This window comes from Phoxinus phoxinus, assembly GCF_949152265.1.
Source record: "Phoxinus phoxinus genome assembly, chromosome: 17".
NCBI classification, from domain to species: Eukaryota; Metazoa; Chordata; class Actinopteri; order Cypriniformes; family Leuciscidae; genus Phoxinus; species Phoxinus phoxinus.
Window position 1 is genome coordinate 28,726,440 of NC_136892.1, and position 19,110 is coordinate 28,745,549.

The window sequence follows — 19,110 nt, forward strand, 5'->3', positions numbered from 1 at the left end:
CACACATATTATCCTCTCTCTTTGAATAAATAACTTCATTGTGGATTATTGCTAAGCTGTGTTGGCCGATCCTTCAGTTGCATAGCTGGGAGCTGTTAAAAATGTCATCTTCACTACTGTATCTCAGTCAACTCTGATATGCTATCCTTGTGCAACAGAGAAACAGCCGATGAAGAAAAACCATTAGGGCTTGAAAGTACGTTTCCCTGCTGTTATTTTCTTCGTTCTTAAACAGGAAAAGGTTAGAAGCGCTAGACTGCAGGTGTGTTTGTGTGCGAGTTGCACTGACCTGGAGTGGTAGTTCTGGTGCCAGGGGGGTCCCACACCACCCTGGGTGACTTGCATCATGCTGTCCGGGTCCTGAGGGCCCTCGCCCAGCTTCGTAGAATGCCAGGAATGAGGTCGAGATCCAGGCTCACTCCGTCTGGGAAAAAGACATTCAAAGAAATGTAAAAAGCCATGCCTTTCTTTTGCAGAATGCAACTCAACTACATGAAGTAAACAAAAGTGTAAACACAGCATGCTATAACAAAAACAGTTAGAATTCAAAACAAATAAAATAAAGTACAAAAACAAAAGTCGGAAATAGTTCAGTGAAAAGTCAAAGTGGTTTAATGTAAGCATAAAGCATGTATTGTCTGGTGTAGTCAAGGCCACTGAGGATAAAGGATCAAAACATCCCTGAAGAATGTGGCACTGCATTATAACCAGAATCTCACTGTGTAAACATCAGTAAATAGATACTTCCTAATCTAGCCACTGACAAATTGAACTCAACCGATATTTGGACTAAGAATTTAACTTCTTATTTTATGTTACAAATATTTATGCATAATAAACATTTATTCCTAAGAATGAGAAATACGATTCTGGGAAGTTGGAAGTAGATTTCTATTTCTGGTTTTGGCACAGGGTGCTGAAGTGTGTTTTCGAAACATGACAAGAATGCAGGCATTGTTTAAAACAAAAACATTTTTGGTTTCAAACTGCGTGGAACATAATGAATGTTTTTCACATAACGATCAGCAGACTGTCTGTGCCTACTGTTGCTACACACACACACACGCACACGCACACACACACACACACGCACACACGCACACACGCACACACGATGCCAGTTTGTGCCCAACCAGTCTGCTGACTGAAGTGACCTACTAAGGTCTTTAATGATGGTGTGAGATCACTAGCCAGAAAGACAAAGCCTGTACGAGACTAAAGATCATGTTCAGTCAGCTGACTGGGCAAATGCAGCACAAACCTCTTTTAGTGATCGTCTAGAATTGCACCATTCTAGAACTTTGGGTTTGTCCTGAGGCATTACATTTTTAGGACTTGAGAGTTGCACAATATTGTAGTGCAACTACTGTATATCAATATGACTATGATTTATATCATATATATATATATATATATATAAACATTTTATTATTAAAACATTAAACAGAATAAGAAATATAGCTATTGTAATATCACTGTATTAAATATTAAAAATAAACATTACTACGGTATTATAATATATCAATGTGAAATTAAAAGAGACAGTGGGTCATTGTTTGAGGATCTGCAAATTCCTCCACGAAGCTGCACCTAGATGATTCAGACTGATCACATTTCTCAGGACAATGAAGTTTTTTTTAGTCTCCACATTGACTTGTTTCCTTAACAACCCCACTCCCTTGAACTTTGACCCTGCTCTATGGAGACAGATCAGACATTGCATCTGCAAAAACATCTGGCTTTTATGATATGTTGCTATTATTGAGGTAACTTTCTTGCTGCTTTTAACACACCCTCTTCCAAAGGGCCATTCCTTCTGACCAGTCTAGATTTGGACAAGATTCGTCATAATGACTTCCACAAGTAAAACTTTTGAAATCGACGTTGAGCAAAAGTAAAAGAACTGAGGAGACAACGGAAAACCCTTCTGACCCCCTTATGATTGTCCGAAATCTGAGAGGGTAAACAGGAAACGCTGATCAAGAAGTTCTTATCTAGATTCACAGGAACGCAGTCGTTTCATCTGGGGAGGATAATTATGTTGCATTTTTGAAATAGTTGCTGTGTAATGAGTAATCAATCATACAGATTGTGGATTCCTGCCGTGCATTACCTGCTCGACAGGAGCTTATTCATATACACTGCAATTATAATAACGGGGATATTATCATTAACTAAAACTAAAACTACTAAAAACTTTTTGTTAATTGAAAAAAAAAAGATTAAATAAAATATAAATAATAGATGAAAAAATTAAACTAAACAAAAACTAGAAACATTGTCTTGGCAGCACACTGCAATACGTTTAAGTTGAAGCACTAAAAGTACTAATTGGAAATAAATAAATAAAAATAAATCAAACCTAAATAAATAAGTATACTATAATAATAATACTCATCATATAATACAAATAAATCCTACTCAGGGTCATGCAATTTTTGACCATATAATGAAAGTCAAAAACATTTTATTGACAACAAATAGACATTTTCCAAAATATCTTCTTTTGATGGTCACAAAAGAAAGAAAATCATACAGTTTTGGGGTTAATAAATCATGACAGGATTTTAAATTCAGCTTAAAGTATCCCTTAAACCTTAACCATGTCCAAGGCCTTCCTCAAACCAGTAGAAGGCTGGTAACCAGCAAGCCAGTCCTTAAATCACGACCTGCCCTGCACTCCACAACCTGTTATTCCCTTGCTATCCTCCCTTACTGAACACTTAGCAATTACCTTGTAGTAAGTCTCAGCACTTTCGAGATGAGTCCAGTGGCCAGACCGTTGACGCTGGTCTCGGACGGCGTCTTACACAGCGCCCCGTCCGATCGCCCAAGGTTTGATTTCTGCTTCCTCCGCAGCTTTTTGCGGTAAAAGGCCCCGAGCAGCTCCATGGCGTCCTTCCCAGTCTCCCGATAAACTGAGATTAAACCGAGCGGCGGTTGGCGGGGTTTGGAAGGGTTGGTGGGGCGCAGCTTGACGACGCAAAGATCGTTAAAACACGTAATTAAGCGTCATTAAAAAGACACGATAAGAGCTAGGATAAACATCCTGCCCTCGGCAGCACTGGGCGCTCGGGACAAACATATTTCAAAAACGGAGATAGAAGGAGGACAAATGGGAGGGAAAAAAGCTTCCTTCATGAGATTGGATATTGGAATATATTGGAGTTGGATATAAGAAAGTCAGAAAATAGTAATATAACGCAACACGCAGACAGCTGGGAGCAACTGTGAACATATGATAGCATGCGTTCTCAACATCAAACAAAGACGGCTCTTTGTGTGCATCTTCCTCTCTTTCCTTTCTTTTTCTCCCTCTTCGTCATCATGATCATCCACGTGATCCCAGACAAGTCAACAAGCCCATCAGTGCCCAGAGGGCATTATGGGAACAGGAAGGCCACAGCTAGGGTGTGTCGCGGGGTTGCTTTCATGCGCTGGTGACAGCCATCTCCGGGCCTGCAGGGAATATGTGCAGGTGTAATCGCACAGGTGTCTTCACCTGTCCAAAAAAATAAGGCCACTGGACGTGAGCAGCTCGTTGACATACTGCTCAGTTTGGCGTGCGTGCACATCAGAAGAACCTGAGGTTTCTTTCACAAATGCATCACAGAGTAATGACACCCGAGTACAATAACTGCGGATTTCCGTGGCATGCCATCGTTCCCAGGAGAGTCGCTTCTCGCCACACTCTCACAGTAACCTGACTCTTAGGGAATCCAAAGGGTCTGACCCACAAAAAAACCCCAAAACTTCTCTCCCGAGCCTTCTCGTCGCCTGCCCGGCTGGGCCAGACTGCTCAGGGTGTGTCCCGCTGCAGAAACCTTATCTGATCCCTGGGAACTACACTACACTAATCTGTTTGATCTGAGAGGAAACTGAAATTGGAGAGTGGGATCAGACTGGGATGGGGGTGTTTGTACGGCGGGGTTTGAGAGGAGAATGGAGATGGACGCTAAACACTGTCTGTCTGGTGTGGCTCTGATTGTTGTGATATAGTTAGTGACCGAGCAGGTCACAGGCTGCATCCCAAATTGTTTTCTGTTTAATACATTTTATAATGTCATTTATTCCTGTGACCAAAGCTGAATTTTCAGCATCATTACTCCAGTCTTCAGTGTCACATGATCCTTCATAAATCATTCTAATAGGATGATTTGATGCTCAATAAACATATCTGGTTATTATCAATGTTGTGCTGCTTAATAGGTTTGTGGAAGCCGTGATGCATTTTTTCAGGATTCTTTAATGAATAGAAAGTTAAAAAAGAACAGCATTTATTTTTCAATTTGAAATGTCTGTCACTTGTGATCAATTTAATGTCTCCTTGCTGAGTAATAATTAATTTTACTTACTGAGCCCAAACTTCAGAACAGTTATGAATATATTGTTTGCACTTGCATGTGTTTACAACATACACTGTAAAAAAATGCCAGGTATTTACAGGATTAAAGAGTATTATTTTACAATAAAGTAAGACATTTACAGTGAAATGAATGCATGCTGGGTCATTTCCTTACAAATTACTGTTAATCAATGGCAGAATCATGCGGACATCACAGTTATTTACTGCTCTTCTTTTACTGTGAACTCACATTATAAAGTTGTCTTTAACCATGCCACTGTAAGAAATTAGTAAAGGAATACAAAGCTTTGTTTAGTACTGTAATTTTTTAAAAGTCCATTTGCTTGGTATCTTGGACCTTGTATATTCATATTAAAACTTCTGATTAACTCTAAACGAACTTTGCTTGGCCTTTACATTTGGATGCCGTCTCAAGACATAAGTGAAGTAACTGTTTTCTTATATCCTCCATCAAGATGGAGAGAATAAAGAGAGGATCCCGCTCAGACCCCACAGGAGACCCCATTACTATCAAGAACCTTCAAACCGAGTGTAGTAGAGGTCTTTAAATGAACACGGTTCATCGGAATGAAGACATCCAGGGGGAGACGGGTTGTGTTATTAATGCGTGTCACTGTGGGATTATGGGAAATCCTACCTCGGAGTGTGCGAATAACATTGGAATGTTCACTATCCAGGAACATGGATGAAAAACACACATGACAGATGAACTGCAAGTGAACTAGAAATTATTAACGTCCAAAAAGAAGACTCTTCTAAGAACCAATTACAGCATTATGGAGAATCCAAGCAAGCGAGAACGTTAAGAGAGAGAATTTAAGACGCAGAGATTTTAATCGTTGCCCCAAGATACTTCAGACTCACTTCCTGTAAACATCCCATGAATATCTCAATGCATGTGTACGATAACACATACACATGTAAATAACTGCTCTGAAGTGTTGGGCGGGTCGAACACCATTGTCTTGGATTAATCTTTGTACATTCATTGTCTTTTACACAACAAATTTCTCAAATCCATCAAATTACCAATGAAAACTCCAATAACTGCAGGGAAGGACCATCTAAACGTATAACTCTTGTCTTGTGTAGCATTACAATGTCTATGATATTCAGAGCCCAAAGGTAAGTGGTCCATCCAAAAGCAAAGACTCAAACAAGGTAGGTTTAAGTAAACAGACCAAATTAAAACATATTCAGTATCTGTTTACATGAGGGATGGGAATGATGGGAAATATTGTGCACGCTATCTGTCTTTGTGTCTCTGGTGTGATCAGCACGCCATCTGTCGGACCAGAGAAATCTACTTGATGCAAAATAAATGACCTGTATAACCTTTGTACAGTATAACCAAAGCATTTACAAATAATCTTTCTGACCCCAAACTTTTGAATGGTAGTTTATCTTATCTGATCAATCTTGTCTTTTTTTAAATAAAAAATAAAGTAAAAACAGTAATATTGTGAAATATTTTTTACAATAAAATAACAGTTTGAATACATTTTAGAAAGAATAAATTATATTTATAACACACACACACACACACACACTATCAGGGCTCGACATTAAGCATTTTCATGTGCTATCTGTCATTCACTTGCCCGAGTAAAAAAGTTCCTTGTCCGGATTTTGTGTGTGTGTGTGTGTGTGTGCTATAAATATTATTTATTCTGAAGCAATATTCTAATTAGTGTTCAATCAGCTTTGATATATTTGAATCTACATATTGTAAATATCTGCACCTTTAAAGGGCGCACAAGCGGACAAGCGTTAAAGTCGAGCCCTTTATTATGTATATTAGGATACTTTGATGAATAGAACGTTTTTTTTTTCTAACATTTTAAATGCCTTTACTGTCACTTTTGATCAGATTAATGCATCCTTGCTCAATAAAAGTTTTAATTAAAATATATATATTTTGAATGGAAGAGTACTTCTGAAAATAATGTGAGTGATGCTTGGCAGTGCAAACATTGGCACCATATGACTTGAGTCCTTTTTTTAATATACGTTTTACCGTATTTTAGCATGTCCGCATCAAGCTCGTCAACATCATGTGACCTTTCCATTACAGCCTTATTCGGATGAAAGTAAGATTTCCGATCAGGTCGTCTCGTTATTTATAGCATCGGTATACAGTACTCCAGTTTTATTTACACACAGAAAGAGAGGAAAAGAAGCAGAGAGAAACTAGAAAAAAGGATTCCTTTTGGCATGTGAGACAACAGAACAAGCTTGCCCTTCTCCAAAAAATAAGCTTAAAAGCCTGTTAACAACCTGAGTGACGGGATGCAATGACAGTCACCCCTAACGTGAGCGTCAAGGAAAACATAAACCCAAATCCACATCCGCGCTTCCTTTTCCTGTAAGAGACATGTTTGTTTCCGGTTTCCCATAGATTAAAAAATAGAAGTGAGCTTCCGTTTCCCAGAGATGTTACACAAGTCTTTATCACTGGAGTCCGAGAGTCAAGTCTGAAGTCTTTATCACTGAAGTCCGAGAGTCAAGTCTGAAGTCTTTATCACTGGAGTCCGAGAGTCAAGTCTGAAGTCTTTATCACTGAAGTCCGAGAGTCAAGTCTGAAGTCTTTATCACTGGAGTCCGAGAGTCAAGTCTGAAGTCTTTATCACTGGAGTCCGAGAGTCAAGTCTGAAGTCTTTATCACTGAAGTCCGAGAGTCAAGTCTGAAGTCTTTATCACTGGAGTCCGAGAGTCAAGTCTGAAGTCTTTATCACTGGAGTCCGAGAGTCAAGTCTGAAGTCTTTATCACTGGAGTCCGAGAGTCAAGTCTGAAGTCTTTATCACTGGAGTCTGAGTCAAGTCCGAAGTCTTTATCACTGGAGTCTGAGTCAAGTCTGAAGTCTTTATCACTGGAATCCGAGTCAAGTCTGAAGTCTTTATCACTGGAGTCTGAGAGTCAAGTCTGAAGTCTTTATCACTGGAGTCTGAGTCAAGTCTGAACTCTTTATCACTGGAGTCTGAGTCAAGTCTGAAGTCTTTATCACTGGAGTCCGAGTCAAGTCTGAAGTCTTTATCACTGGAGTCTGAGTCAAGTCTGAAGTCTTTATCACTGGAGTCTGAGTCAAGTCTGAAGTCTTTATCACTGGAGTCTGAGTCAAGTCTGAAGTCTTTATCACTGGAGTCTGAGTCAAGTCTGAAGTCTTTATCACTGGAGTCTGAGTCAAGTCTGAAGTCTTTATCACTGGAGTCTGAGTCAAGTCTGAAGTCTTTATCACTGGAGTCTGAGTCAAGTCTGAAGTCTTTATCACTGGAGTCTGAGTCAAGTCTGAATTCTTTATCACTGGAGTCTGAGTCAAGTCTGAAGTCTTTTGCCACGAGTCCGAGTTGAGTGTCGAGTCATTTCATGTCTTACAACAAAAATAATAATAATGATAATACTCAAATCCTATTATTTGTATCATATAGACAAAATATATCTTTCTATTATCTGTTTTGTTTGTAATAAAGGTCCTAAGATTTGAGGGATAATGTAAATCCAGCTTGTGACTTTATATTTTACATTTACATTTACATGTAGTCATTTAGCAGACGCCTTTATCCAAAGCGACTTACAACTGAGGACTACAACAAGCGAGTCATCGTGAAGAAGCAAAAATAACGCAAGAAGTGCTCAAAATACAAAGTTCTGGCATTGCTCAGAGTAGCATAAGCCAAAACAAGGGAGGGTAAAGGAGAGGATTTTTTTTTAATTTTTTTTTATGTCAAGTGCTCACGGAAGAGATGAGTTTTCAGTTGTCTTTTGAATGTGGTCAGGGATTCTGCATTCCGGACGAGGGTAGGGAGATCATTCCACCAGCAAGGAACCGTGAATGAGAATGTTCTGGAGAGTGATTTTGTGGCTCTCTGTGATGGTACCACGAGCCGTCGCTCATTGACCGATCGCAGGCTTCTGGTAGGGATGTAGACTCGTAGGAGCGAGTGAAAGTAGGAGGGAGCTGAGCCTGTGGTCGATCTGTAAGCAAGCGTCAATGCCTTGAACTTAATGCGAGCAGCGAGTGGTAGCCAGTGCAGAGAGATGAACAGAGGAGTGACGTGGGCCCTTTTGGGCTCGTTGAAGACAAGACGGGCTGCAGCATTCTGGATCATGCTGCAGAATGCTGCAGCATTCTGGATTATAATGCATTACAATATAGAAAACAATCGTCCTGGCAACAAGACAAGTAGGCAATTTCAATACAATCGCTAAGTGGACGTAAGATGGCGCCAGTCACGGTTTGTATACAGTAGTTTGTTATACAGCGCCGTTGTTATTGACAACAGTCATTATCTGAAAATATCAAACCTCGGTTTAATAGGTTTAAAGGCTAGATTTTATTTGTTAATGTTTTAACAGGCTTGCAATCCAAAGGAGCCATGCAGCTGCACCACAGTATAATTTGTAATGTGACTAACCTTTGTGGATGCGACGTCTCATGAAATTTGATCGTTCAAGGTCTTTAATTGTTTTCCCACATTAATAAACCCAACTGAAAGAACATATGTTTCATGGGACTTACTCGATTAATCATCAAAATAATCTATCAATAACTCGATTACCAAAATAATCGTTAGTGACAGCCATAAAAAGAATATAAAAACCTAAACTTGATTTATTTCAGCAAGTGTCCAAGTAAATTTTACTCATTTTCATTTAGTTTAATTAAAATAACTAAAACGGAAATAAATGTAATACCTAATATAGATGATACATTTTTTTTTACAGTTTTAACCAAAATAAATATGGAAATATAGCAAAAACAGCAAAAACGTCCTTCTTGCAAAGGAACGATTAGAGCGCCGTCTTCTGTTCCTCTTTTAGAGAAAAAGGCAAGTCTAAATCTTTCATTGTAGCGCCCAAAGCCATTTCAAACAACTGTTCATCCATAGTTTTGCAATGTTTACTAATGACTACCGGTAATGTTAAAGATACCTGTTTTTGATGCGTAGTTTCACTCCTCCGCTGCATCTGCCGTCTCTGGAAGGACTGAGAGGACGCCGGTCAGAACAGCAAGGACCCGGACAACACTCTCTACAAACACAAACAGAAGTTTAGATTAGAAATTCACCCTTTATAAAATCGCAGACAATTAAAGTGCTCGTATCGTGGAAAACAGAACAGCTTTTTTCAAAATAAAACAAAACATGATCAAATGTCCGTAACTAATAAAAACTTCCTGCCCAGGTCAACCAGAACATCTTTGAAATTGTTCAAATATTGTCATGATTATGACATCACAACCATGAGCTCATTAAGTTAAAAACCAAACCAGGTGTCAAGACGCCTGCATCGTATATGAATGCTCACTGGATGGACATGACTAAACAGGGCTTGACTAGTTGAATGTGAAAATATGTAATTTTGCACATCCCTAGTCTAGACAGTATAAGCTCATTGGTTACTTTGTAGATGATACGTGTCTATTTGTCTTTAGATTTTGTATTTTTGGAATTTGGAGAATCAATGTTGGTCAGAGAGTGAGAACTCCTTTAAAAGTTCACGTGAGTGTATTGTGTGCACGTTTGGGATTGACTCAAAAGCTGTGTTGTAGTGGCCGTATTTGCCAAAGGAGGCACCGGCCGGTCCATTCACCACATGCTCACATGGATGTCATACACACAGAGTTTCTATTCACCTGAAGGACAGGATACAGTGAAGCCAAGTCTACGGCACACTGCTCTGAAGTAAAAGTATACATTTCATATTAGTTTTATTTCATATACATGTAAACGCATTTATATTTATCATGATACATAGATATCTTATTATTATTATTATCACTAGCTATGTTTCCATCCACCTATTTCTATGCACATTTTGGGATATCATATAAAATAAAATTAATAGATGGAAATGGCAAGATGCGCATAAATTCTAAACATGCACATAAAAAAACTTATATTTGCCCTTAATTGAGACTGATACATTTTTTATACGATAGGAAGACCTGCAGATACATTGCTATGGAAACACGTTTATTGAATAAATTCGTCGATGCACAACAAAAACTCATGTGACTTTGCCTCAACAGAGCATGTGACTAGGGCTGCGCAATATATCGAAATATGCATATCGCAACATGAACAAAAGACAAAGAGAAAAATCACTCCCTGCTCTTGACTGAATAACTTTTGTAGCTTTAATAAGAATCAGGAATTATTGAATTCATACAGTGAGGACTAAGCAGCGTTTTATTTTCAGTTTCTGTTGTTAACTAAACCTAATGTAGGCCTACCTGAAACCATAAAGCCCCTGGTTTACACTGATGACACTGATGCTACAGTAAAACACTGCAGTTCACTTTCAGAAGTTGTAGGGATGCTTTCTTCTGACATAAACATGCATGTATGTAGGTCATATATAAATATAATTTAAGTTTATTTTACACACTTTAAGCATTATCGTATCGCATACCGAATATCAGATTATTTAATGAGCTATTGCATATTGCATTTTTCTTTTGTGCAGCCCTACGGTGGACCAATCGCATCGCACAGCATCTCGAATGTTGGCTTGGTCATTTTGAAATGCCAAGTTTGTCATCAAAATGATTTGGTTTCATTTCCTCCTAGAAGCGTTCTTGAACACAAGAAAATAACATGACAGCTTTTATTGCGTTTTGTCTGCGTGCTCTGAGATACAAGTCATTTATGATGATGTAAGAAAAAAGATTTACAGTTTCTTCCCCAATTGACCCTTCGCAGGGCGTTTGATTGACAGGCGATCTGACCAATCATAATCCGCCATCTGCCGAATCCACCATTTTTGTCCGACAAAGCAGTCAGGAGTGTTAGTAGATTAACATTGGAGGATTTGAACTTGAAAGACGGAGTGTACTGACGTCTTTCCACGGTTAAATTAACACTACTTCTTGTGTTCATTCATGTTTATTTGATGCTGTAAACTAACTAGAAGGAAGAGATGGACCATGGCAAGCAGACTTTGTGAAAAAAGGAGAACTAAATTGAGGATCAATATCAGCGCGGCGTTTTCGAGGAATTTCAGGATTCTTTGATGAACAGAAATGTCAAAAGAACAGCACTGGATTCCCTTTTTATTACTCATTTATTTATTATTATTATTATGTATTTTTAAATGGGTGTGAATGTTCCTTTATTTGGGATGGGAGGGTGTTTCTTTTTTCTCTCTTTTTTTCTTCTTCATGAAAACCTTGCTCTGTAAATAATAATAAAAAGAGGTTCACAAAAAAGAACAGCATTTATTAGAAATAGAAATAACATTATAAATGTTTTACTGTCGCTTTTGATCAATTTAATGCATCCTTGCTAAATAAACGTATTAATCTCTTTCAAAACAGAACAAAACAAATCTGACCGCTTATTTTTTTATAAACCGAATGCATATTTGTTGTAGGAAAAAATAATGACAAAGCATTTCGTGTGGCAAGTGCTTTGAGACTATTTCATACACAAGAGCTTAGACAGCAAAACAGCGGCCCTCCCATCTGACTGAGGAATGGTGCGAGAGAAACGCATGTAATGTTGACACAGCATTCCTATAGTCAGGGACTGTGTCATCACTCCCTTTTTAAAGGCTTTTTGAAAGGTTTAACACACAGCTAATAAAAGACAACACAAAGACGGTCCAAACAAACCCAACATTAACATTCACTTAAAGAGACAGTTCAGTCTAAAAACAAGAAAGAAATCATTCCAAAACCAGTATGACTTTCTTTCTTTCTAGCATTGGACATGAAAAAAAAAGATATATAATATGATTGATTGACATTCTTTGACATTCTGCTAGATCAAATTTGGATCAACATGAGCGTGAGAAAATGCTATCCCTTTAAAAGTGAACAGCATTCACGTTTTAAAATGTTCTTTCTTTTTTTAAAGCTTGATTTATCACTTTCTCTTCAAAAGGTAAGTATGCATTTGGCTCGGAGTCGTTCCAGAAAAGACAATCTAATTATATCTCTATTAATCACTTCAAGTGGCCTGTGAAAAGTATGGCCAGTTATTGAAGCGCCGAGTCTTGATATACAATCTCTGATCGACACATTAACAATCCATGATTTAGATCCCAGCGTCTGCATCTCTAAACTCCTCTGTCAAATGCCCCAGCATTCCTAGCATACCTGCCCCCTGGAGGACCTTAGTGATCACCATAGAGACGTGACCACCGTGCAACTTCCTGTACACCCACAATGCCGCTCAGATACACCTACGTTCAAAAGCCGTTTAAGGATGCATAAAAGTTCTTCTGGACTTTCTATTCATCAAACAAATATGTAGGGAACCTACATAATCACATATGAGGATGGGCTCTTTTGATTTTTGGACATTAAGGGTCAAATTTCTTCATGAGAGTTGATTTTTGCTAGATCTTTTAAATAAATGGCTCTTTTGAACTTCATACAAAGGAAAATTCCTCTCACTGACCAGTGAATACATGGAGGAGTTCAAATTCCACATGGCTGTTGTGTGTGTGTGTGTGTGTGTGTGTGTGTGTGTGTGTGTGTGTGTGTAAATATTCCATGCCACCCACACGCTTGACCCTTTCCTCACAGATCTGACCTCTTCTCTTGTTTATATGTGTCTCGAGTGAAACGCACCCAACCACAACATCAATCAGCCACGCAATAATAAACGCTGAGTACAGCCGATCTCTCCGCGGAGCACAAGATGAACAAGCGCGTTACTGAACAGAGACAGTCGCTTAGAGGGGGTCGTTGAAGAAGACCACCAGCGCTCGTCCCACCCTGATCTATCAGAAGACTGGAAGATCAGAGGTACTTAAAAAGTTCCCAAAAAAACGCTTTAGAGGTTCGTTAAACATCTTCGTATTGTGATTCGGATGAAACTTAGAAACCGGTGACATTTTTTTCCACTGATTTTTGTAGAGAACTACATGGAATTCTGCAGAATAGATTTAAACATGGAGGCAAAATGCAATGCTTTTATTTATATGAACTGATAAGAATGTAAATGTGTACCTTGAAATGCAATGTAAGTCGCTATGCATAAATGTAAATGTATATCTGAACATTTTAGCAATTGTAATGGGAATAGTCTGCACATCATATGTACTGCACATCTGCAGGTGCATATACATGTATGTTTATATATATATACATGTATGTTTATATATATATATATATATATATATATATATATATATATATATATATATACACACATACACACATTGATGCATATACACACACACGCACGGACACACACACACACGCACGCACACACAGATAAAATAACAAGTCAAATGAACTCTATTTAATCCCTTATCAGCGCTGCACTTGTTCTCTTTTGTCTTCCGCTCTGTATTTTCACAGCGATCTTACGCATTTATGAATAAACGGCTCATTTTAAAATCTTCCCGGTTTACTGACATTTGTTAAGACATCTGTTTTAAACCCTCATGATAGCTTTCGTTAACTTTACAAGAAGTAAATCCACTTCACCAGCTAATTACTCCTCGACCTCACTCCTGCCATTGGAAAAATGGAAGTTCAAAGACAATATTGTAAAGATGGCTGCGCACTTATTTCTCTGGCGCATACAGTCGAAAACTTAAATAAACCTTAAAGGGGTCATGATATTGACTTTCTTCTTATTTTAATATGTTCCTTGATGTTTACTTATAATGCTAATAAAGTTTTTTCCACAAAAAAAAATGCATTTTTAACATGCGCATTAGAAAGTGTTTTGAAAACATTACCCATATATAACAGCACGAGTTGCACTTTCATCACACTTCAAATCTGGCAAACAAGGGGACGTTCCCTTTAAAACATGCCGTTCTCCTTGAACACACCCTTCACCTGCATTTAGAGACTCTGTGAAAGTGTTTTAAGCTAAACCAGCTTGACCCGCTGCAGGAATGCTATTAGCAGCCAAACGAATGCCGAGAGAAATGAAAGAATTTGTTTTGACAGACGTCACTTCATCACGTGAAGAATAAAAGAATGACAGAAAAGTCAAATATGATTGCTTTGTTTACTTTAATAATGCACATGTGCAACTAGAGCTTATGCAAAACACCATGTTTTTTTTGTTTTTTTTACATGAGACAGCCAACCAGAATAACCTAGCAACTGCATAGCGACACAAAAAAACAAAACTTGCATTGTGGTGGCAACCCGTGCACAGCATGAACCATTCACATTGGGTCTCGTTCACCAAGAACGTTATAAAAAGTGTTGAAAATTTACATTGACAAAAAGTTTGTGCAAACATGAATTTGTTCTCATCATGATTCAAATTTTAATCCAAATTATTCCAAAGAACTATGAAGAAAGATGCCAGAAACTATGCCAATATTACTGTAGGGTCAACTAGTTATTTAATTTCTAGAAATTAAATAATATGGATTAATCAGCAATTTATAATAATAAATACTAATTATAATTTTTTAACTTTCAGGTCAGGCTTTCTCAAGCCAGCATAAAAGTAGGTCTTGACGAACCTTATCTAGTTATAATACAATCAGGAATCATCATCAACAATTAACAATGATCATAATATGCTGCTATAAATATAATTATATGTTATATATATAATTATATTTATCAGGTATATAAACCATCCCAGTGTTACTGTATGTTCACTTAGGTATTCAATTTATTTTTTTAAATCTAGTTTATGTGAATTAGCTTTAAATTGTCTCCTAAATTTAAGTGCAAATTCATGCAGGAAACGTTTATGTAAAAGTGTTACACATGGTTAGCGAAGGAGAGCCATTTTCATCAGAAAATATGAACATCTTGTTTGCATCTTCTGGGCTGTTGGAAGACACTGTCTCAGTTCATCTCCCCTGCATGCCTGCCCTCGGTCACTGAACACAACCCCCGAGTGAAAGAAAAAACCAGGAACCCGATATCAGCGGAGAACAGGAAGAGACAAAATACTCTGGCAGAGGAAGAGAACAAAGGGATACAGTTGAAAAATAAGAGATGATAAAAACAACAGGAGCTTTACATGGAATATTCACTTTGGGGATTAAGCGCTCTGAAGCCACACCAGAAGTTCAACAAAGCTTTGCTAATAAATTAAGTGACAACCAAACACGCTGACCTTTAGTGACTCCCCCTAAAAAACAAACACGGTAACCTGACTTAACTGCATTCTGGATGGACACCTCTTCCTTTATCTCTTCTCTTTATCCCGCATTGGCTCCATCTTCTAGCCTCTCTCTTGCTCTGTGTTTACAGCAGCTTAAAACAACGTAAAATCATAAAAACAGTTCTCATTCCTACATGCCAGACGGTATTAACTTGTGCTTTTCGGAGTATCGTGCTGTTCATTATGCAATGTTTTGCGTTCTCTCGTCTATGGACAATAATCCTCATGAATTTTGGATCTAGATGCAGGTGCAAAACACATCGTTCCAGACGAGTCAAACAAACGTGCACAGCAATAATCTACCGTACGCTGCGCCAAACACAGTCATATGTCAATTAAAGCAACAGTCCGTAACCTTTTTTTGTGTTCATAATTTACAAAATGTATATGATAAGCGAGGACATCATCATTCCAAACAGTGTTTTTGTCTTATCAATCAAGCTACCCATTTGAAAACATAGTTAGTTACACTATAAATAAACAGCTACTAATAAAATTAAAGGCACAATATGTAACATTTTCCAAAAACCACTAAATTTAAAAAAAAAAAAATAGTTGACTTGTGTATTTACATTATTCCAAATGTTTCCAACAAAGTTTAAAATCCAGAGAAATCCATTTATTATCCAACTTATTAAATCCAACTTTTATCCAGTGTAGCGGCCCATGTCATTGTGTCGCCTGTCAGTGACATCATACCCGCATTACCCTCGACTTTACTTCCGTAGAAACCAAAGACACTTTAATATATTGCATTTTATTAGACAGGTGAGAAAATGTTGTGGCAAGCTTTATGCGTGCGTTTGAGCGCTGATTAGGCTATGTGTTATATACAGTGCTATGCATAAGTTTAGACACCCATGCTAAAGTTGACTAAAAAGAGGAATAAAAAATCATCTTTTGGAAATTGAACTTAATGCCTTAATTTAAAAAAATAGGAAAAATCCAACCTTTAAGGACACCAATTTTCTTTGTGAATGAATAATGTATCGTAAATAAATAAATGTTCTTCCTTAAAATACAGGGTGCATAAGTTTGGACACCCCTATGTTAAACTCCCATAGAGGCAGGCAGATTTTTATTTTTAAAGGCCAGTTACTATATGGATCCAGGATACTCAGCATCCTGATAAAGTTCCCTTGGCCTCTGGAATTAAAATAGCCCCACATCATCACACACTCTTCACTATACCTGGAGATTGGCATGGAGTACTTTCCATAAGATCATCTCTCAATGCAAATCAAACCAGCTGTTAGGCTAACTGAAATAAAACCATGCCAATCTCTAGGTATGGTGAAGGGTATGTGATGATGTGGGGATATTTTAATCCCAAAGGCCAAGGGCACTTTATCAGGATGCAGAGTATCCTGGATCCATGAAGTAACTGGCCTTTAAAAATAAAAATCTGCCTGCCTCTATGGGAGTTTAACATAGGGGTGTCCAAACTTATGCACCCTGTATTTTAAGGAAGAACATTTATTTATTTACGATACATTATTCATTCACAACGAAAATTGGTGTCCTTAAAGGTTGGATTTTTCCTATTTTTTTAAATTAAGGCATTAAGTTCAATTTCCAAAAGATGATTTTTTATTCCTCTTTTTAGTCAACTTTAGCATGGGTGTCTAAACTTATGCATAGCACTGTATAGGCAATTAAAGGCTCATAACTATGATTTATGGCTTATGAATGTACACGCACGATTAGTCGACTAATCGCTTAAATGAACGACCACTAGTCGACTAGAAAAATCTTTAGTCGACGGCCCTACAAATGTCAAATATCGATTTTCTAGTGTTACATTTCTTTAACTTACGCAGTACTGCTTGAAGTTATTGACATGTTAGAGTGTTATCAATCACAATAACACATATCTGAAGCGAGAGCACAGACGCCGCCTCTCAGATGCAGGCAATCCTAATTTCACTACTCGGTTCATTGCACTTGGTTCATTGCACTTGCACGATCAAATACACACACAATTGTCAAAATGCACATCGCGAGGAGCATTCATGTAAACAAACACAGTCTGTTATGTCCTACACGAAAGTAAACAGGAGAAAATTGAGTGTGTAAAAGTAAATTTGATCCATGCATTCATTTTTCTTTTTTTCTTTTTTTTTTAAATCACACTTTTTCACTGCTTTTGACTGAATCACTTTTATATCTTTAATATGAATCAATTTATATTTATATTTATCTATATTTTACATTTAATTCAGTGGGATTTTTCACTTCAGGACCAATTCAAATGTTTACAACAGTCAAATAGGAAAAGTAACACAAAACCGTAAACTAGAATCAAATCAATGCATATATCGAATCGAAATTTGATTAAAAAAATCGAGAATCGATTTTTAATCGAATCGTGACCTCAAGAATCGATATGAATTGAATCGTGAGGTACCAAAAGATTCCCACCCCTTAATGTGAATTTAAGTGATCAAACAAAACTCTAACAGTTCAAGTTTTCTTCCTGGTGAGTTTTCTTCCTGGTAAAAAATAAAGGTTATAAGTTCAGGGAAGAAGGAGGTGGGAACCTGTAAACGTAAGTTTAATCGTAAAATAAAAATAAACAACAAAACGAAATGAGTGGCAGCGGCCAACTGTGGCTACGCCTTTGTTACGGTTTTGAAATAGCGACCTCTAGCGGCAAAACTTACATACTGTGCCTTTAAAAGGATGATAAATATTACTTTTTAAAAGAATAAAAGATTATATAAATTTATCCGAGCAGTATTTATCAAACACAAAAGCAATGAGAATTACAAGCCTTTCATTTGCGTATGGAAACAGGGAGTTCATATGCAATTCTATGCAAAACAAAACGACTTTCTCACAGTAACCAAACTCAAAGGCATCACACCATGATCTTATTCATATATGCAATATTAGTGATCTGTTAAATATTCAACCAAACGCACCTGGAAGCTTCACTAGTTCAACAAATTGTGGGCTAGTTGATATATAACATACAGATTAACTTTAGTTTCGCAAGATCAAGGTTAAACTTATAAGGAAACTGCATATTTTAGATGCTGTAACCGGTTTCTTTTGACAGCTCACTTAATAGTCATACAAAGTGACTAATTACATTTTTACGGTACAAATATTCCATGTAACCACAGAATTAATAAGGTCATATGCATAGTAATTAGAAAAATGTGGTTTTAAACAGGTTTCGATTGAGTCACTGCTGTCGCTTGCCAGATACATATTTATATAATGATATATAACTGTAGTGTACTTTATTCCAAACAAAGACACATTGTTAGACACAGCAGTGAGATTATAGAAACAACTTCTGCCTGTTTTAAATGCATGCATGTGAACGGGATTACAGTACCTGTCACGCTGATGAAGTGTCTGTCCGAACAGAGACCTAAACAAACCTGCAGTCAAACATCCAGAGCAACAGGAAATAAATCCCAACTTCACTCATTGAGGTTTAAAAGAGACCGACTCCACAGACTGCACACGGACTCCACACTAGCAAGGGAAGAACAACATCTCTCTGTTGCTCGCTCTCAAACACGGGTGACACATCAGAAGCAAACGACTGCGTCCCCTCAGCCAATCAGAGGAGCCGCAGGGCTGACTGAAAGCCACAGCGGTGATGTCACGGAGCAGGTTCCTCTCTCTCT

The 19,110-nt window shown here is 37.7% G+C and overlaps 1 protein-coding gene across 4 annotated transcripts in view; it reads right to left on the reverse strand.

The window, feature by feature from the left end:
* Positions 1–19,110, reverse strand: part of shroom3 (shroom family member 3) — a 63,478-nt gene that overhangs the window by 18,172 nt on the left and 26,196 nt on the right. For 2 of the 4 annotated variants that reach the window (XM_079586312.1, XM_079586311.1), the window contains 2 exons: positions 9,297–9,395; positions 290–424 (listed from right to left, as the gene is read on the reverse strand). In XM_079586312.1, the coding sequence (XP_079442438.1) occupies positions 290–424; positions 9,297–9,395 (234 nt within the window). Of the gene's footprint in view, positions 1–289; positions 425–2,734; positions 2,908–9,296; positions 9,396–18,812; positions 19,011–19,110 lie in introns of those variants that run through there. The other 2 variants (XM_079586314.1, XM_079586313.1) reach the window with 2 other exon arrangements.